Below are 21,128 nucleotides of genomic sequence, written 5' to 3'. Positions count from 1 at the left end.
AAGAGCCTCAGCAATGGCCTATAATGTTTTGGGGGCATCAGGGACCTCCCAGACCAACAACTCACTGGAAGGTATCCCATCCCTGGCACTGAAAATCTTCTAGCAACAATCTGCAGCTCCTGAGTGTTCCATTGTCCTAAAAAGTAGGTTTCCATATGCTTTATTTATATCCTCTTAAGACTTTGATGAGCCCTCCCTCCACCTTTCCTTTACTCAGTCTTCCCCTTAGGCCTTTCACTCCTATTACATATATACAATCCCATCCTATTAAGTCCCCCCTCCCTCCATTTGCATTCCCTTTCTATCCCCTTCCTAGCTTACTGGCCTGTGCTACTGTGTTTTATTCCTACTCACATAGAAGTCCAACTATTTGTGGCTAGGATCCACATATAAGAGAACATGTCATGTTTGGCTTTCTGGGCCTGGGTTACCTCACTAAGTATCATCCTTTCCAGATCCATCCATTTTCCTGCAAATTTCATGTTTCTTTACCGCTGAGTAGAACTCCATTGTGTAATCTGCCATATCTTTATCATCCACTCATGAGTTGAGGGATATCTATGCTGGTACCATTTCCTAGCTATTGTGAATAAAGTGGCAATAAACATGGTTGAGCAAGTATCTGTAAGGCAGTGAAACGAATCCTTAGGATATTTGCCTAGGAGTGGTATAGCTGGGTCATATGGTAAATCTATTTTTAGCTGTCTCAGGAACCTCTACACTGATTTCCACAATGGCTGGACCAGATTGCATTCCTCCCAACAGTGTAGAAGGGTTCCTCTTTTCCCACATCTTTGCCAGCATTTATGGTCATTTGTTTTCATGATGGTAGCCATTCAGATAGGAGATGAATCTCAATGTAGTTTTAATCTGCATTTCGCTGATGGCTAGGACAAATGTTTAATATTTTTGATGTGAGGCATTGTGTACAATGTGTATATCAAAACGGATTCCACCTGTTGCAGTCCGGTTCGCATTGCTGGTAGAAATCACCCAACCAAGAGTAGCTTCTGGGAAAAAGAGGTTTATTTTGGCTCACAGGCTTGAGGGGAAGCTTCACGATGGCAGGGGAAAACAATGGCATGAGCAGAGGGTGGACATCACCCCCTGGCCAACATAAGATGGACCACAGCAACAGGAGGGTGTGCCAAACACTGGCATGGGGAAACTGGCTATAAAGCCCTTAAGCCCGCCCCCAACAATACAGTCCCTCCAGGAGGCATTAATTCCCAAATCTCCATCAGCTGGGAACCTAGCATTCAGAATACCCAAGTTTATGGGGGACACCTGAATCAAACCACCACATTCCGCCCCTGGCCCCCATAAACTGATATCCATACATGATGTAAAATACAATGCATTCATCTCATTTTAAGAGTCCCCATAGTTTTTATCAATCTCAATGATGATCATACATCCCCATAGTTCAAGATCTTTTAACTGAGCCATAATACCAAAATATAACCTCAAAAAACCCATACTGGCACAGATTAATATTCACACTGCAAAAGATGGCATTGGGCATAGCAAAGAAACATTCAACCAATACAAGATTTAAACAACCAGGGCAAATATCAAACTCTGTAGCTTCAAGTCCAGCAACTCTAGCCAGTGACAAATCTTCAAGTCGGTTAATTCTAACCAGCAACAAGTCTCTGGCATTCCAATTCCGCCCCTCCAGCTAGGCTACTCACAGTCCTGGGACACTTCATCGGGGCCGGCAGCTCCTCGGCTGCCATCTCATGGTCCCGGCATCTCCGCTGGGTCTCCACTGCAAGCCACGGTTCATCCTCATGGCCCCATGGGGTCTCTATGCAGGCAACCAGTAAACCCGCTTCACACTGCCCATGGCCATTTCCAAAACACAAGACCGTGTTGCAAACTCAATGACCCTCTTTCCAGCATTTCTTATACTCCACGATACCAGGTAGGGTGCCAATTTGTTAATCCAGGGGGGAATAAAGCAGACTTTGAAGAACAGGACACTCCTTGAGCACTCAGGCCCCTTCAAAAGTGTCTACATTCTTCTTGTTGCCCCAGCACACGTCAGCTGGCCCAGTCTCAAAGGTTAGCAGTTCACCCAAAGATTTTTCTTTCTGTGCCATCTCCCACTGCTCACACCAGTTCATTTCTATGCAAAGCAACCCTGCACAACTTCTCAGGACATGGGCACAAGAGCAAGCTTCTCACATAAACTGCTAGCCCAGTCCAGGCAAAGCTTTTTCTCACCCTCATAAGCCAAACCTCACAGTCCATAGTTCTTACTGCATTCAGGTCTTGCAGCTCAGACCAGAACAGTCCATCAAGCTGTACTTACAGCACTGCAAGGCATCTCTTAGGCCAAGGTTTCAAATCCTTCCACATTCCTCTTGAGAATCAGCTCCAAAAGGCCAAAGCCACACAGTCAGGTGTCTAGCAGCAACCCCACTCCTCGGTACCACTTTACTGTTGCAGTCCGGTTCACATTGCTGTTAGAAATCACCTAACCAAGAGCAGCTTCTGGGAAAAAGAGATTTATTTTGGCTTACAGGCTTGAGGGGAAGCTCCACAATGGCAGGGGAAAACGATGGCATGAGCAGAGGGTGGACATCACCCCCTGGCCAACTTAAGGTGGACCACAGCAACAGAAGGGTGTGCCAAACACTGGCATGGGGAAACTGGCTATAAAGCCCATAAGCCCGCCCCCAACAATACACTCCCTCCAGGAGGCATTAATTCCCAAATCTCCATCAGCTGGAGAGCTAGCATTCAGAACACCTAGGTTTATGGGGGACACCTGAATCAAACCACCACACCACCCAAATAAACTGTGTTAGAAACTAACTCAACTTGAACATCCAATCAGCTGCTGTGGAATATGTTGCTCTACTTATAGAAGTCTAGGTCCTGCATAAAATTTCTAGCAAAACCTTTTAAAAGTTGTATATACAATCAGTGGGCCCTCATGAAAGAAAAACAAAATAAAGGGCTGGAGAGATGGCTTAGCAGTTAAGTGCTTGCCTGTGAAGCCTGAGGACCTCGGTTCGAGGCTTGATTCCCCAGGTCCCACATTAGTCAGATGCATAAGAGGGCGCACACATCTGGAGTTTGTTTGCAGTGGCTGGAGGCCTGCGCATTCTCTCTCTCTGTCTCCCTCTTTCTCTCTTTGTTTGTCACTCTCAAATAAATAAAAATAATTAAAAAAAAAAAGAAAAAGAAAATAAAAAAGCTAAAACTGCATTCTGGTGGCCATATGTAATAGTTGGACTCACCTGTCATGACAGTAGACAGTCTTCATACTTGAAGAGGAGGTTGGTGTGCCCAGCTTTCTGGGGGTGGTGCAGCCTCTCCAGAGAAGGATGAACTTGCATGCAAGTGGACATGAGACGAGAGCAGTTGCCTCTGGAGACCTCTCTTAGACCCACCAGGAAACAGCTTAGATCTTAATAGGTTCTGAAGGTTTTATTGAGCTTCGTGGTTCGAACTGAAATTCTTATTTCAGCTCAGCCCTGGTAGCACATGCTTGTAATAACAGTACTGGAAAGGTTGACACAAAAGAATCTCGACTTCTCACTTAAAGGCAGCCTGGGCTACATTGTTAGACCCTGCTCCAAACCGACCCACCCCAAGAATTCTTATTTTACAAGTGACTCATGGATTTGGAACAAATATAACAAGCTATATCTGCAAGGATGCTTTCAGTTATCTAGTTTGTGGTGGCAAAATCCTAAAACTGCCCAGCGAGGTGGCACAAACCTTTTTAATCCTAACACTCAGGAGGCTGAGGTAGGACTGTCATGAATTTGAGGTGAGCCTGGGCTACAGAGTGAGTTTCAGGACAGCCTAAACTACCGTGAGACTGCTTCAAAAAGTCAAGTAAAAGGCTGGGGAAATGGCTTAGTGGTTAAGGTGTTTCCCTGAGAAGCCTAAGGACTCCAGTTTGATTCCCCAGGACCCACATAAGCCAGATGTACAAGTGGGAACATGTGTCTGGAATTCCTTTGCAATGGCTAGAAGCCCTGGTATGCCCATTCTCTCTTTCTATCCTTTCTCTCAATAAAATAAATAAATAAATAAAATATTAATAAAAAATCAAATAAAAGCTGGGTGTGGTGGCATACACCTTTAATCCCAACACTTGGGGAGGCAGAGTTCAAGGCCATTTTGACACTGCATAGTGAATTCCAGGTCAGCCTGAGCTAGAGTGAGACCCAACCTCAAAAATCCAAAACAAACAAACAAAAAACACATAAATAAGGGCTGGCGAGATGACTTAGCAGTTAAGGCACTTGCCTGCGAAGCATAAGGACCCAGGCTCGATTCCCCAGGGCCCACATAAGCCAGATGCACAAGGTGCAGATAGACAATGGGCACACAAGGGCCCTTTTTTTAAATCAGAAAAAAAAAAAATGCAGAGAAAGACACAGTGGCAATTCATAGAAGAGAAAGGTGAGTAGGTTAAAAAAATAAAAGTAGGGCTGGAGAGATGGTTCAGTGTTACATGTACTTGCTTGAAAGCTCAATGGCCCAGGGTTCAATTCTCTAGTACTCATGTAAAGCCAGATGCACAAAGTGGCACATGCACCTGGAGTTCATTTGCAGAGGCAAGAGGCCCTGGTGTGACAATTCATATTTTCTTACTCTGTCAAATTAACAAACTAAAAATTAGGGGCTGGAGAGATGGCTCAGTGATTAAGGCACTTGCCTGAGAAACCTAATGACCTGGGTTCAACTCCCCAATACCAACATAAAGCTGGATGCACATAGTGGCACACGCATCTGGAGTTTGTCTGCAGTGGCTACATGCCCTGGCATGCATTCTCTTTCTGCTTGCAAATAAATAAAAATATTTTTAAAAAGGAGACATAAAAGGAAGAGAAAGGAAGGGAGGAGGGTACTTAATAGGTTGATATTGTATATATGTAAGTATAATGATTGAAATGGGGAGGTAATATGATGGAGAATGGAATTTCAAAGGGGAAAGTGGGGGGAGGGGAGGGAGGGAATTACCATGGGATTTTTTTTTATAACCACGGAAAATGCTAATAAAAATCTTAAAAATAAATAAATGTTAAAAATATTTTTAAATATTTTATTTTTATCCATTTATTTGAAAGAGAGATACAGAAATAGGCAGAGAGAGAGAGATAAAGAGAATGAATGGGTGTGCCAGGGCCTCTAGCCACTGCAGACAAACTCCAGATGCATATGCCCCCTCGTGCAGCTGGCTTACGTGGGCCCTGGGGAATCGAACCTGGGTCCTTTGGCTTTGCAGGCAAGCGCCTTAACTGCTAAGCTATCCCTCCAACCCCATATATATATATATATATATATATATATATATATATATATATATATATTTTTTGCTTTTTGAGGTAGGGTCTCAGTCTGGTCCAGGCTGACCTGGAATTAACTCTGTCATCTCAGGGTGGCCTTGAACTCATAGCAATCCTCCTACCTCTGCCTCCCGAGTGCTGGGATTAAAGGCGTGCACCACCACACCCGGCCCTAAAAATATATATTTTTAAACTGTATTTAAGAAAAAGGTAAAATAAAGCTGGTCATGGTGGCTCACGCCCACACTCAAAAGCCAGAGGTAGGATAAGTTAAGAGACCAGTCTGGGCTACAGAGTTCCAGATCGGTCTGGCCTAGAGTAAGACCCTGCCTCAAAACAATACCACCATCAACAACAACAACAACAAAAAAAAAAAAAAAAAAAAAAGCAGACTGGAAAGATGGCTCAGCAGTGAAAGGCACTTGATTGCGAAATCTGACAGCCCAGGTTCAGTTTCCCAGTATCCACATAAAGCCAGATGCACAAAGTGGCACATACATTTGGAATTTATTTCTAGTGGCAAGAAGCCCTGGCATACCCACTCCCCTGTTTCTCATTCATATTCTCTTTCTCTCCTTGTAAGTAAGTAAAAAGCATTAAAACAAACAGAAAACCAAAGTTAATCAAAGCAGTTGCCGTCTTCCAAGCTCAGGAAGTCACGCAGACAGTTGCCCGAGGTATTCCGTGTGTTAACACAGGCGCTTCACGCCTAAGCCAGCTAGAGCTGGTTTACATTGGGAAATGTGGCTTCCTCAGTTTTACATGCGGCAGACAATCAGTTTTGTCAACAAAGACCTTTAAAATGTAGAAAGCTCTTGGAAGGAAGGAGGGGAAGAAAACACAAGACATATTCTCATATAAATGGAATGGAGCTGCTCAGGTAACAGAACAACTTGCAGACTGGCTTCTCCGTGAACACAGGGATTACAGCTGGCTGCAAGCACAGCCCCAGAGCACAGGAGTTGAACAGTGCTCCACACAGCCTGAGGCAAACCTGTCAATGTACATGACAGCGTACTACTGAGCACTCCTCTGGATTCTCAAGGCCACCTATAGAAAGGCAGAGCTAAGCTCCTAATCAAAGAGGGGCTAACAGCAAACTGAATGAGTTGAAGCCTGGTCATGGGTTGTTACAAGGAATGGTGTTTGTTGAGAATATCTAAAACTTTCTGACTGGTGGTCTATCTCCAACACCTGCAATGGCCAGTTCTCCCCACATCACCCCACTCCTCCACTCTCATCCAGGCACGAGAAGGGCCAAGGAAAGTGATTTACTGCATCCTACTAGCTCTCTGCTGCCAAGCCATGGTGCAGGTAAACCAGGTAAAAAAAGCACAGCAACATGTGGAGACAGACACAGTTTATTCTTCCTGACTGGGACTCAAGTCAGTAAAGGAGACAATAAGACTCTGGTGTCCCCTAAGCCTTCGTGCATTCAGGCTGAGAACAGTCTCTTATCCCAGAACAGCAGAGGGCCATGTAGGCACTGTGACTCTTAATGGCTCTTACATTTCTTAGATGCTGACACAAGACCCACAGGTTCTCTCTCACCAAGTACATGGGTTTAGAAGCTCTACTGTCAACAGCCAGGTGGAAAGACGACAGCAGCATCATTCAGTTTTGGTTGATGGTTGAGTCGAGGATACTGGTCAGAGGCCGCTCCAGAAAGGGCTGCTCACCATACGCTCTACCATGCACGGCTCTGCTCACCCTGCTGGGCCCGTGAACGATCACTGCCTGCACGGCTCTGAAGGCCGGCTCACCTGGGACGAGCTGGCTTCACCTCAGCGCCGGAGCCTCAGGAAGAATGCATGTTTACACTCTGTGCTCTCCAAGGGGTAATACTTATCGTAAAAATCTAAAACATACTCTTCAGTCTTGAAGCCAAACTTCTGGTACAGCAGCATGGCGGGGTTGCTTGCTGAGACGTGAAGGGTCACATCTTTGCCCATGCAGGTCTGCAAAAAAGGGAAGAACACAAGGTGAATCCAGAGTGCTGGTGGGAGGATGAGGGGTGAAGAGACTCTTCTGAAGGTTGGAAACAGGGAAATCAGGGACTGGGGTCAAGGTACTGCAATACCTCGCAACAGCTGGAATCCTGAGCATTCTGCTGCTGACCTGAGAGCAACACCAAGATCCGAGATTGCTGGTATGCAAAAGGACTCTTTCCCCAGAAGCTGGGGTTCACAGACATATTTTATCACCAACTTTATTACCCAGTTTACAATTCAACTACACTTAAATGTCATATATACCGGTACCAATACTATGATGACCCTGAAGAAATAGAGGATAAAAGTAGTTCTGCTTTCATAAACAACCTGATGGCTACTACTCCATGTTCAAAACTTGTAAGAGCCAGGCGTGGTGGCACACGCCTTTAATCCTAGCACTTGGGAGGCACAGGTAGGGGGATTACTGGGCTACAGTGAGACCCTACCTCGAAAAACCAAAAACCAAAACAAAACAAACAAAAAACTTATAAGAGGGACTGGGAAGGTGGCTCAATGGTTTAAGTACTTGCTTGCAAAGCCTGTAGGTCTGAGTTTAATTCCCAAGTCACCCACATAAATCCATATGCCAAAAGTGGCACAAGCATCTGGTATTTGTTTGCAGGAACTAGAGGCCCTAGTGTGCCAATCAACCACACACACATACACGTTAATAAATTTTTTTCAAGGTAGGGTCTTGATCTAGCCCAAGCTGACCTAGAATTCACCCTGTAGTCTCAGGGTAGACTTGAACTCACAACAATTCTCTTACCTCACCCTCCCAAGTATTGGGATTAAAGGTGTGCAACCTTATGCTCAGCATAAACAAAGTTTTTAAAAAAGATAAACACCAGCATGGTAGTGCACATCTTTAGCCTCAGCACTTGGGAGCTGAGATATGAAGATTACTGTGAGTTCAAATCCAACTTGGGACTACACAGTGACTTTCACATCAGCCTGGGCTAGAATGAGACCCTGTACTGAAAAAAAGAAACATGTAAGATTGCCCTACTTAGAAATGCTAGAAAAGGTAATAATTTATATACACAGACAGGAAATATTAAAATTTTAGTTATCAAGTCTGAGGATCTTGTACAGACTTCTGAATTCCCTAAATCCATCTTAGATCCCTTCAAATCTGACAGAATATCCTTCCCAGAATTGAGATTTCTATATTAGTACTGGCCTACCTTAGGGGAAATAGTAGTGTTTCTATGAAAACAAGACACATTCTTAAGATTCCTTAATCAGCCACACAGTATAAGGTACCCAGTGACTTGTTTAATGAGGAAGGCATCGAAATGCTGCACTTGACAAGGTCTGTGCTCTGTGGCTGCCAAGGCTTCTGTGTGAGAATTATGAAGAAGGACCTGCCCCAGACAGCTTCCTTTCCTCTGCCGAGTTTACACTGTGCCTCCAAACTCATTTTTGGGACAAGAGAACACCATTCCATGGCAGGGACGAGAACGTGTGAGCGTGCAAGCAGTGCTGTGGGATGATGTTAATGGTTTCAGATAAATACACATCCTTTAACCACAGCAATCGCCTTGTACTACTGACTGAGCTTGTGTTGGCAGCCTGGGAAGAAAAGTGATCACATACAAAGATGAACTAAGCAAACACTCAGCAAGGACTGCCTCCACATCTGGCCTCCCCATGGGCAGAACCAACCCTGATCACTCAGCTACCATCCCTGCCCTGTCCCAGGCCCATACTGATAACAGAAAGGTCATGAAGTCCTGCAAGCACTCTGCTGGCAGAACAAGATGAACACAGAGAAAGGAGATCCAGTCTGCTGGCAAGCTGAGGCAGAGAAGGGGATGCAGCGGGTATAACAGCCAGTCTCAGCTGAACCAACCAAGGCAGACAGCACGTGCAATCACTAGGGAGTGACTGACACAGTCTCCAACTGAGTAGATAGGGATTTCTAGGAAGATGGATTTCTAGGCTCCTGCCCACAGGAATTATTAAGTGAATTTCAATGAAATTAAAAGGGCAAGTTTTGTCAAACATTAGAAAAGATTTTATCTTTAAGAAGATTCTTTCTCTGGATATTCCTATAATTCCAGCACTCAGAAAGCCAAGGTGGGAGGATCTAAGTTTGAGGTCAGCCTAGGCTACATACGGAAACCTTTTCTGGAAACAAAACAAAACAGACTCTTGTCAGGTGTGGTGGCGCACTAATCCCAGCACTTGGGAGGCAGAGATAGGAGGAGTTCAAGGCTACTCTGAGACTACATGGTAAAGTCCAGGTCAGCCTGGGCTATTGCAAGACCCTACTTTGGGGGGGAGGGGGAGAAGAAATCCTTGCCAAGCCTGGGGATTCATGCCTGTAACCCCAGCACCTGGGAAGCTATAGCAGGACTGTGGTGGATTCAAGGCCAGCCTGGGTAGTACACTACGTTTTAGGCTAGGCATGCTACATACTAAGACCCAGTCTCAAAGAAAAAAAAGGAAAGAAAAGAAAACCACCACAACAAATCCTTGCTGGGGAGAGATCCTTGCTATCTGAGAGAAAGAATGGACATGCCAGGGCCTCCTGCCACTGCAAACAAACTCAAGACACATGTACTATTTTGTGTGTCTGGCTTTATGTGGGTACTGGGGAATCAAACCTGGGCCATCAGGCTTTATAAGCAAGTGCCTTTAACTACTAAGCCATCATCTAATCCCTATTTATTTTTATATAGAAATTTATGGTTTATTTTCTTCAAAGATGAAACAGACACATCAAAGGATGAATTCACATTAAAATCAAGTCTTAAAAGAGTCTCAGCAGGTTACAAAGAGCCAAATTAAAAACAATCAGGGGTGCACACCTTTAATCCCAGCACTTGGGAGGCAGAGATAGGAGGATCACTGTCAGTTTGAGAACACCCTGAGACTACATAGTAAATTCCAGGTCAGCCTGGGCTAGAATGAGACCCTACCTTGAAAAAACAAACAACAAAAAAAAATTGATCAGGCAACTAAAGAGCTGGCTTAGCAGTTAAGGGGCTTGTCTGCAAAACCTAACAACCTGGTTTTAATTCCCCAGTACCAAAAGCTAAATGAAAAAAGTGGTGCATGTGTTTGGAGTTTGTTTGAAGAGGCTGGAGCCCTGGTACACCTGCTCTCATTCTTTCTCTTTCTCTACTTGCAAATAAATAATAAAAATAAGTATGGGCTGGAGAGATGGCTCAGTGGTTAAAGGTGCTTGCTTGCAATACTAGCTGGCCTAGGGTTCAATGGAGCACCCATTGTCTCTCTCATAAATTAGAAAAAAAAATTGAAAAACAATCCCGGTGCACATCTTTAATCCCAGCACTTGGGAGGCAGAGGTAGGAGGATTGCTGTGAGTTCGAGGCCAGCTTGAGATTACATAGTAAATTCCAGTTCAGCCTGGGTTTGAATAGGATCCTATCTCGAAAAATAAAAACAAAAAAGTAAATAAACAAACAAACAATCAGAAATCACAGACTGGGGGCTGGAGAGATGGCTTAGTAGTTACAGCACTTGCCTGCAAAGCCCAAGGTTCAATTCCCCAGTACCCACATAAGCCAGATGCACAAGATGGCACATGCACATCTGGAGGCCCTAGTGTGCCCATTCTCTATCTGTCTCTCTCTAATATATAGATTAAATATCTTAAAACAACAAACAAAAACAGAAATAATCGACTCTATTACTTACTGATACAGTGTGGTAAGATGTTAATAAATGCTTAAGTAAGGTGTTCTCACTCCTCAGAGCTGTGAAGACTTACTCTAAAAGAAGTAGTAGTTATCAATATGGACAATGCACATGCATCACAGTCTCACATTTGGCATTTTATTGTTTTATTTATTGTCATGTTTTCGGGTCTAAACAGTACTCTTTTTTTAAGGCTAGAACTTGGTTTGTGTGCTCTACAGTCTCACAAGCAGGGACAATGGCTTCTTTTTACATGTCTCTAGGCACCACCACTGGGCTGTGGTGGGCAGGTTCCGCTCAGTCTTTCAGGGCAGCCCTGAAGGGTAAACCATGACTTAGGTTCGCCTGAGCAGAGAGAACTTGCCTGAATCAGATGGTAGATCATGAAAGTTGCAATCCCTGCTCTTCTCCACTCAGGATGGACCAAGAGGAATGAAATGTATGCTTCATTGTACTTCACATCAGGAACCATGAAGCCAAAGGCAATGATGACTTTCTTATAAAGAACGACGACACTGAAGTCTGGATACTGCAAGCACTCAGACAGGTCAATGCCTAAAGAAAAGAGCCAAGCAGAGAGACTCAAATGGCAGGCCTTTTGGAATTAATAAGTACCAAGCTGTTCAGTCTGTACTTATAGCTACACCTGCAAGCTAAAAAAAAAAAAACAAAAAAAAAACCCAAATTGAGGCAAAGACATTACCATAGATAGCACACGTTCAGATCAGAAAAATGAATTTCAGAAAATATCAAAATTAACATAGTGTTTTCTAAGTACATATGTTAAGAGAAGGGAAATAGGACAGGTTGGGTAGCAGAAAACACTCAGGTTCAGAATGGACACACCTGGCTTTAACTCAGCCTCCTCTACCATGTGTGAGACTTGGCACATTTAAATGTCTCAGGGTGTGACTTCTGCAATGTGTAAGGTGAGAGCACAGACTGAGCCCTGACAGAGGAGGGCAGAAGTCTGTAAAGGTGCGTAGTCTTGTTCTTTACCCAGCCCCATCGACACTCACAAGCTCTTTCCATGAAAGCTAACTTGCATGATAAAGTGAAAGGAAAACTGATGCTGTACATAATGTGTGGAGGGCACCTAATATAAGGGCAGGATCAGCAGCTGTTCAGCCCCAATGCCACCCCAGTAGGGTGACCACGTGCACTATGTTCCACGTGTGCTGTTCCATGATTATCAGGTATAAAGCCTCTAATCTTGATGAAATCTTCCCCAACATCTGGAAGACATGGATTATGTCCCTTGGATTTCAAAGCAGGTCCACAGAGAACATGTTTATATTTAACAATGAAACTGCATCCCTCTAATTGATAGCTTTGGTCTTTGGAGACAATGTTGTTAAGGCTGATGAAATGACAGCTCATCCTGAGTTTACCCTTGTTCTCAAAAGTCTATGATTGGGGGATTTGGATTTTTAAAGACATCTTTTGGCTGTAATAACACTTCTAAGGAACACCTAAATGAACAAAGCGTAAAGAATTACTAAGCCAAAAACAAAAGTGTCCACACATGCCCAAGCTACCGGTCTATGCATCTCTGATAGACATTACCTGGTATCTAAACATAGGCAGAAGCAAAACAGGATGAATCTTTTATTCTGGAAGCAGAAACAAACAGGGAAGAAAAACAAACAAAAACACTGTTTATTACTTTAATTGCTGGCTTCTTCTTTGATCTTAGGAAAGTGAGAGGAATTTAGTTTTAATATTTCTGTTAGTAGAAACAGACTGACGAGTCAAGAGTTTAGGGTCACACGGCATACACTAATTAAGTACTTCTAGGCTGAACTATACAGAAAATTGATCTGCCTGGTTTGGAAGTAGGAACATACCAGGCCAGAAAAACTCCTGACACATAGAGTTGATCGTTGGGATGTGATTTGGTCGGACATAGCAGTAATCGAGAGGCGCGTCAGGCTCAGCTGTCCAGTGAGGGTCACTCCTGTGCAGGTGGGAACGAATCTGTGACAGGAGCTGTAGTTTGGGTGGTTTTGTCTCATAATCACGCCTCCAGCACCACAGAAAATAAACAAATTCAAGTCAAGAAAAATACCCACAGTTGCTAGCTATTTGATACACATATACTTTATCTCCTTGAACCTTAACACTAACTTGCATCACTTCACCTAATAGCTAGCTTGTTTATAACTCTAATGCTTTCCTGGAATGAAATATGAAAAGATAACTTATTCTCTTAACATTCATGAAGCCAAACCCCTCCATCCACTTTAGGGACCATACCAGGCACTGGGGAGCCTTATGGGGCAAAGTGAGGAAACAGATACAGCATACAGACTCCCCCCAGGAGTTCACGAACACAAGATGCCATCTTCAGCAGAAATGAAGTCAGAGGAGGGAGCACCTAACTCTGGGAGCACCAGAGCTGGCGAGACTGCAGCAGGCCTGCAAATGGCCCTTTCACATGTTTTCCTGGAAGCCTAGTGCTCAGCAGGGAGGATGAGGGTGACGACGGAGCTGCAGAGCAAGTGTGCCATAATGAAGATGCTGCGTATTCTCAACCACACTGTCAGACACCAGTAGTGGCCTCACGAGGAGGCTCAGATTCCATTTCATTGCCTGGACAACAATTAGAAACTCATGAATGCAAAATAAAAAATGAAAAAAAGCCAGGTATGGTGGCACATGCTTTAAATCCCAGCACACAGGAGGCAGAAGTAGGAGGATCACTGTGAATTCAAGACGACCCCGAGACTACATACTTAATTCCAGGTCAGCCTGAGCCAGAGTGAGATCCTACCTCAGGGGAAAAAAAAAAAAAGTGTCCCAGCAAGTGCAGATACTAGCTCAACTGAGACATCTTTCTCTTTTCTTTTTGGTTCTTAGACTATAACATGTATCTATAATTCAAATATTTAAACTAAAATAATGACTATTATAATGATCAAGAAATCTGTTAGTGAACGCATTCTTGCTTTTCGACCTCTCTCAAGTACTACCTTGTCTGAAAGGTGTAGCTGAGCCAAGTGAAGAGTGCAGGGCACCCTGCCAGGGCTTCCTTGGTGTTGGGTTTTACCCACCCAGCAGAATGGGGATAGAAGCCACAAACATCACCCCTCCTGACACCCTCAACTTCAGGTTTGCTCTCTATGTACCTGATATAAGGCTTCAAGATCCGAGAAGTGTAAGGACTAATAATACTTTGGTCCACAGCCATATCTTCTGATCCTACCAAGCGATACAAAAACTTGGTGGTCTGATGCCGAAATCCTTTCCTGGATGGCAAGGCAGTCTATGGGAAAGAAACAGTTGTATAAAAATAAAACAGTCGGGCTTGGCTAACTTCCATACACAATGATATTTTTTGATATAGTATTTTTTGAATTACTCATTTGGAAAACTCACATTTCAATGCAAATATCATAGGCACCTTTGTCTAAAAATAGATTCAGAAACAAAAATAAAGCCGGGTGTGGTGGCACATGCCTTTAATCCCAGCACTAGGGAGGCAGAGGTAGGAGGTTTATAGTGAATTTGAGGTCATCCTGAGACTACATAGGGAATTCCAGGTCAGCCTAAGCTACAGAGACCCTATTATGAAAAACAAACAAACAAATAAAACATATGTGGGGTATATTATTATATGACCATGCTGTTATCCTAAGAACCACTGGGGCCTACACAGTTATTTTTTTTTTAACTTTATCTGCCTTTTCAATGAATAAATATGATCAAAATGTGAGAGATGTAGATTACCAATCCCACACCAAATCTCAGTACTAGAGAGGCTGTGTCAGAGACTTGTTAAAGACTAGTTGTTTTAGGCAGGTATCCTAACAGAACTGGTAGGTTTCACATTTGCCTTTGAACCCACAGAGCCGCTGGAGGTGTGCTGTTCTTCAATGAGTGCCGCACAGAGGCCTCAGTCATGTTGTAACAGAACACATGCAATTAGGGTTTCATGGCAAAGCACTCCAATGGAAGATTAAAAGGCACATTTATAAAATGGTATGCAAAAGGCTGGATGAAACTTAGAAGCTTGAGTTGTTTTTGTAGAATCAGTTTGCTGTTAGCCTAGAAAATATCTTTGTTGAAAGAAGAGCAAGATTTCTTCCCTTGTAATTGCAAGTTTTCAAAGGCTAACCTTGGAATTTTTCCAAGGCTTCAAGCACATTTCAAAGTAACATTCAAAGCCAAGGCATGTAGTTTCTACACATGGCCACTAACAATCCTCCCATCATTGGGAGTACAAGCGCTCCTCACAGTGAAGGTAGCATCTACCCAACATCCTATATCTGGGTGGGTCTGTGACTCTAACCGATCAGAGAGTGGCAGAAATAACATTCTGGCCCTGCTGAGCCCAGGTCTCAAGACAACTGGCAGCTTCTCAACCTCCCAACTAGACCAGTGAATGACTAGATGCCCCATAAACATAGGACCTGGAAGAAGAGCGGTATCCTGGCCAGTCGGTCTCAATCCAACTCCTTCAAGAGTGCAGCTAGCCACAGGAGTGACCCTGACTTTAGCATCTGAACTATAGGAACCAGTCAGCTTGAGGCAGACCAGCTAACAACGAGGAGCTCTACTTGGCTTGAACAAAACACATTCCCCTTTCCTAATAATGCACTTGGCAATCTAAGACCCTCACTTACATCAAGCTACATGAAAACCCCACTTCAAACCATGGAATAAGTTACTCCCTTTAGTATCCCCTTGGTAACATGCCCATTTCTTTTTTTTTTTTTTTTAAATATTTTATTTATTTATTTGAGAGTGACAGACAGAGAGAGAAAGAGGGAGGGAGAGAGAGAGAGAAAGAGAGAGAGCGAGCAAGTGCCAGGGCCTCCAGCCACTGCAAACGAACTCCAGATGCATGCGCCCCCTTGTGCATCTGGCTTACGTGGATCCTGGGGAGCCAAGCCTCAAACTGAGGTCCTTAGGCTTCACAGGCAAGCGCTTAACCGCTAAGCCATCTCTCCAGCTCAACATGCCCATTTCTATTCAATATGTTCCAGGATATATCCAAGATTGGAAGACAGAGAGTCAACCAATTCAGCCTGAGACTGGTTTTGAGTGTATGTGCAGTCAAGCAAGCTGTGTTCCCTAAGTCAACTTCTAAGGATGATCCCTGTTTACCATCTTACTAGGCATACTATGGAAAGGATATCCATAGTAAGGAAAAGTTACATAACCCAAGCCTACTAATCACCAACCACTGACCCAGTAGTTCACAAAATCATCTCCCGTGTGCTTAGTCTCCAGGTGAGTCCTGGGGAACCTCATGGATGATATGGGGTTCCTCCCATCTCCACCACTTCACTCTCCTCTAAGCCACCCTGCACTCTGCCTGGACCACCGCCACCACCTACTGGTCTCTGCTGCTGCTTTTTCCTGTATCATCCATTCTCCACACACTGGCTAGATTCTTCCTTGTTCACAATTCCTACTGGGCTCCTCACTGTGACTTACAGGATCCTGCAGGAAGTGATCCTGCCACCTCTGTGGCTTCATCTCCCAACACTCTATTTCTGTGCGACCACAATGTTCCAACCATAGCCACCAGTGGTTCTCCTGCCTTAGGGCCCATGTCTGGCCGTCTAGTGAGCCTTTTTTCCTTCTGGCATTTCCTTGTCAATCAGAACTAAACTCAAGGATTATCTCCACTGACAGTCTACCTTACCTCCTAGGAACACAGTGTACTCCTTCTGCCCATCCCCCCAGCACTGGCCCTGGGTTGGGAGACAGGGACCCAGTAAGCTAGTCACTGCCATCTCCTTAGCACAGGGACATACTCAGTATTAACAGTGTTTTCTCTGCCTAGAATAATGTTTAGCATAATTAGTCATTCAGCTTATATTTATTTGTTGAATGGAAAAGTGATGGGGAAAAAAACTGTCAGAAGTCAAATAAGGGCTGCAGAGGTGGCTTAGTGGTTAAGGCGCATGCCTGCAAAGCCAAGGACACAGGTTCGATTCCCCAGGACCCATGTAAGCCAGATAAACAAGGTGGTGCATGCATCTGGAGTTTGTTTGCAGCAGTTGGAGGCCCTGGTGCAACCATTCTATCTGCCTCTTTCTCTCTCTCTCTCAAATAAATAAGTAAAAGTTAAAGAAAAACTTAAAAAGCTTAAAAACCTCTTTTAAAGTACGGACAGTGTTACATTTGCTCATCAGGTGGGCTGCTGGGTCCCATCCCAACACAACCTGGGAGTGGCCACAGATATGAACACAGATTTGGGGAAAGCCCAGGGATGTCAACGGTGGTGGGAACCAATGAGGCAGTAAGAACAGAACAGGGCCCTGTACCCCTGTACCCAGGCACTGCCAATTAACTTTACCAGGAAAATGTTTACTGAAGAGTAAGGTCAGGGTGATGCTGGACCCTTCCTGAGAAGGGGGAGGCACTGATGTGGACAGCCCTGAGCATTCCACAGCCCAACTGAAAAATGTAGTCCCTTGAGTGGTGAGGCTGCCTGACTATGGGAAAAAGAGAGAACAAGAGTTAGTCCAAAGCCCCCTACTTTACTACACACCAAGAGGGTCACTGCTAGGCACCAGGCTTTTGCCCTTCTCCTTTGAAAAAATACAGCAAGCATCAGAACAAAACTGAGACAGGATAAAGATACTGAAATTAAAGGTGTGGTAGTACACACCTTTAATCCTAACACTTGGGAGACAGAGGTAGGAGGATTGCTGTGAGTTCGAGGCCACACTGAGACAACACAGTGAAATCCAGGTCAGCCTAAGCTAGAGTGAGACCCTACCTTGGGGGAAAAAAAAAAATTGTGCCAGAGAGAAAGAGGCAAGTATATATAGAGAGAATGGGTGCACCAGGGACTCCAGCTGCTGGACATGAACTCCAGATGCATGCACCACCCTGTGCATCTGGCTTTACATGGGTCCTGGAGAATCAAACCTGGGTCCTTAGGCTTCACAGGCCTGTCCCTCCAGCCCCAAAAGTCACAATTTTATATACTATCATTTAAATGCAAGAGTTAAAGAAAGATATCTTATGCACTTAACTAACCTCAGAAGACCACATTTTAGCCAGGCATGGCAAGAGATACCACATACCTGGCACCTGAGAGGCAGAAGTTAGAGGGGCACAAATTTGAGGCCAGTCTTGGCTATCAGACAAGATTCTGTCTCAAAACAAAACAAAAGGACAAACTACCTGCCCAAACCCAAACCAGCGTTAGGTGAGAACCAGCCCTGTCAACATGGGTTAACCCTGTGAAAATCAGCTGATGGACAGGACCAGATTCCTCTTCAATTGGGACTAAAAGAGACGGCTTGACTAGCAATGGGAAGGAAGCCTCACATGATTAAAGGGTGTTTATTTATTTATTTATTTTGTTTTTTTGAGGTAGGGTCCCTCTAGTTCAGGCTGACCTGTAATTCACTATATAGTCTCAGGCTGGCCTTGAACTCATGGCAATCCTTCTACCTCTGTCTCCCGAGTGCTGGGATTAAAGGCGTGTATCACCACACCCAGCATCGTTTATTTTTTAAAAAAATATTTATTTAGGGCTGGAGAGATGGCTTAGCGGCTAAGCGCTTGCCTGTGAAGCCTAAGGACCCCGGTTCGAGGCTCGGTTCCCCAGGTCCCACGTTAGCCAGATGCACAAGGGGGCGCACACGTCTGGAGTTCGTTTGCAGAGGCTGGAAGCCCTGGCGCGCCCATTCTCTCTCTCCCTCTATCTGTCTTTTTCTCTGTGTCTGTCACTCTCAAATAAATAAATAAAAATTAAAAAAAATATTTATTTATTTGAAAGAGAGAGAGAATGGGCCGGCCAGGGCTACTGTGATTCTGGTTTACATGGGTTCTGGGGAACTGAACCTGGGTCTTTTGACTTTGCAGGCAAGCACTTTAACTGCTAAGCCATCTCTCCAGTCCTTAAAGTGTATTTATAATAAAACATTTTGAAATATAAAATCCAACATATTTTGCATTTTTCCCTTTTGCTTTTCTTCTCCTAAAATAACTCATGATTTCAGTACTATATTAAATAAGAGTAGAGACAGTGGGCACCCTAGTCTTGTTCCTGATTTCAATGGAATAGCTTCAAATTTCTCCCCATTTAGTATTATGTTGGCTGTAGATTTGTCATAAATAGCCTTTGTTACGCTGAGATATGTTCCTTCTATTTCCAGTTTCTGTAGGACTCATGACTTCAAATGTCACACTCTGACAGAGTTTACTGCTTGATGCTGCCTGCCCTGCTTGCCTCCCACAGCTTCAGAGCACACACTCACATCACCTGGTATCGGTCTAGGATCCTGAAGTCCTGACAGGTGGTCCGGTATGTGGCTTGTCCAGCTGGGAGCCTGGAAGCTCCTCCTTCTTTGGCTCCATAAATCCCGTCGACTAATAGAAGAGCAGCATTCACAACCTCATCCAAGTCAAAGAGTGGCAATCCCCGATCCCTTTTTGCTTGCCTGACTATCAGTTTCCTCTTTAGCCTGCGGGCTTCTGGAGTCATGGCCACGGCACCTGGGCAGGCCTCCAGCCTCTTGAGCAGCAGCTTCTCCTCATAGATGCTCACGGGCATGTACCGGGGTGTTTTGGGCTTTGAGTCCTTCTCCAGGGGAGGCTTCCTCTTCTCCCGAGCCCTCGTGTGCACAGAGGTGTTAGAATCAGTGTCTTCACTGTCTCCATCCAGCCTGTCTGGCTTTTCCTCCTCGCTCTCCACCTCCTGTTTTATCTGCTCAGGAGCTCGGACTTTCTTTCTGCCCCCAACCAGCCCAGAGGCTACTGATCCAGCCGGCGGTGGAACATACTCCATCCCTGGGTCTATGACGCCATCACCTTCCATCTCATCATCATCTGTGCAGAGCAGAAAGCACTGTCATCAAGACCCAGCAAAGGAGGAGTGTGGAACACAAGGCCCATCCCCAAGGTGAGTCTTACCATGAAACAAGGCTTGTGGTGGCATCACGTCTGGAATCAGATCTGCTTCAGAAAGTAAGCTAGGCGTGGCAGAATGGGAGGCGGGTGTGCCAGGGGCAGAGAAATCCAGGGAGGGAGAAGGAGATGGGCTTGTTAGGGGGGTGCGGTCAGAGGAGCTCAAGGATGAAAAGTCAATTACTTCTCCTTTCTCAAGAACTACATCCGGCCTCCGGCTTCGGCTCAAGAACTTTACAGGGGTGGAAGATGTACTTCTGTCCAGAAAGCCAGCTGCTTCCTTCTGGGCTCTTCGGATGTCTTTTGCTTCCTGCGTTCGAGATCTTTTTTCTTTCAATTCCATCGCAGATTCCACAGGATTCCGACTTGCCCGTTTTCTAAGGCCCTCCACAGTAATGATAGGATCCAATGTTGGTTTTGAGGCTGCCAAAAAAATAATAAATATCTAACTTTAGGACAACTATTCAATTTACTTTCTGTTATTATTCACTATTATGAGCCTAGTATCATGTTCCATTCTTTTTTTTATTTGGTTTTGGTTTTTCGAGGCAGGAGTCCAGGCTGACCTGGAACTTACTATGTAGTCTCCCAGAGAGTGGCGTTGAACTCACAGCAATCCACCTACCTCTGCCTCCCAAGTGGTGGGATTAAAGGCATGTGCCACTACACCTGGCTAGTATCATGTTCAGTATAGAGAAATATTCAGTGAATGCCCAAACCAAAATCCTTACATATCTTAAAAAGGAAAAGTTTTACCAAATGGGCTGGAGAAATGGCTCAGCTATTAAGGCACTTAACTACAAAGCCTAAGGACCTGGGTTTCATTCCCCAGTACCCATATAGAGTCAGATACAAGGTGGCACATGCATCTGGAGTCCATTTATAGTGTCTAGAAGCCCTGGTGCAGACATTTCTTTCTCTTTCTCTCTCTCTCAAATAAGTAAATTAAAAAAAAAATTTTTTTAAAAAGAAAGTTTTACCTGGGCTAGGCCTTTAATCCCAGCACTCAGAAAGCTGAGGGAAGAGGATCACCATCATTTTGAGGCCAGCCTGAGTCTTAGAGTGAGTTCCAAGTCAGCCTGGGCTAGAGTGAGACTTACCTCGAAAAACAAACAAACAAAAAGTTTTACCTGGGTGTAATAATACACACCTTATAGACCTAGCACTGAGAAGCTGAGGCAGGAGGATATCAAGTAAAACCCGCCTGGACTACAGAGTAAGATCCAGTGATGCATGCCTTTAGTCCCAGCACTTGGGAGGCAAAGATAGAAGG

General features: G+C 44.5%; 1 protein-coding gene across 3 annotated transcripts in view; it reads right to left on the bottom strand.

The window, feature by feature from the left end:
- Positions 1–6,660: 6,660 nt before the first annotated feature.
- Kat14 (lysine acetyltransferase 14) overlaps positions 6,661–21,128 on the bottom strand; it is a 30,639-nt gene continuing 16,171 nt past the window's right edge. Inside the window, exons 5-10 of one of the 3 annotated variants that reach the window (XM_045156861.1) lie at positions 19,862–20,278; positions 19,212–19,777; positions 14,107–14,243; positions 12,826–13,004; positions 11,343–11,533; positions 6,661–7,273 (exon numbers count right to left, since the gene is read on the bottom strand). In XM_045156861.1, coding sequence (XP_045012796.1) covers positions 7,100–7,273; positions 11,343–11,533; positions 12,826–13,004; positions 14,107–14,243; positions 19,212–19,777; positions 19,862–20,278 — 1,664 coding nt within the window. In that variant the 3' untranslated portion in view covers positions 6,661–7,099. The remainder of the gene's footprint in view (positions 7,274–11,342; positions 11,534–12,825; positions 13,005–14,106; positions 14,244–19,211; positions 19,778–19,861; positions 20,279–21,128) is intronic. The other 2 variants (XM_004668732.3, XM_045156862.1) reach the window with 2 other exon arrangements.

Source organism: Jaculus jaculus, chromosome 8 (assembly GCF_020740685.1).
Source record: "Jaculus jaculus isolate mJacJac1 chromosome 8, mJacJac1.mat.Y.cur, whole genome shotgun sequence".
Classification (NCBI taxonomy): domain Eukaryota; kingdom Metazoa; phylum Chordata; class Mammalia; order Rodentia; family Dipodidae; genus Jaculus; species Jaculus jaculus.
Note: the sequence above shows the minus strand (reverse complement) of the source record. Positions and strands in the feature narration are given on the sequence as shown.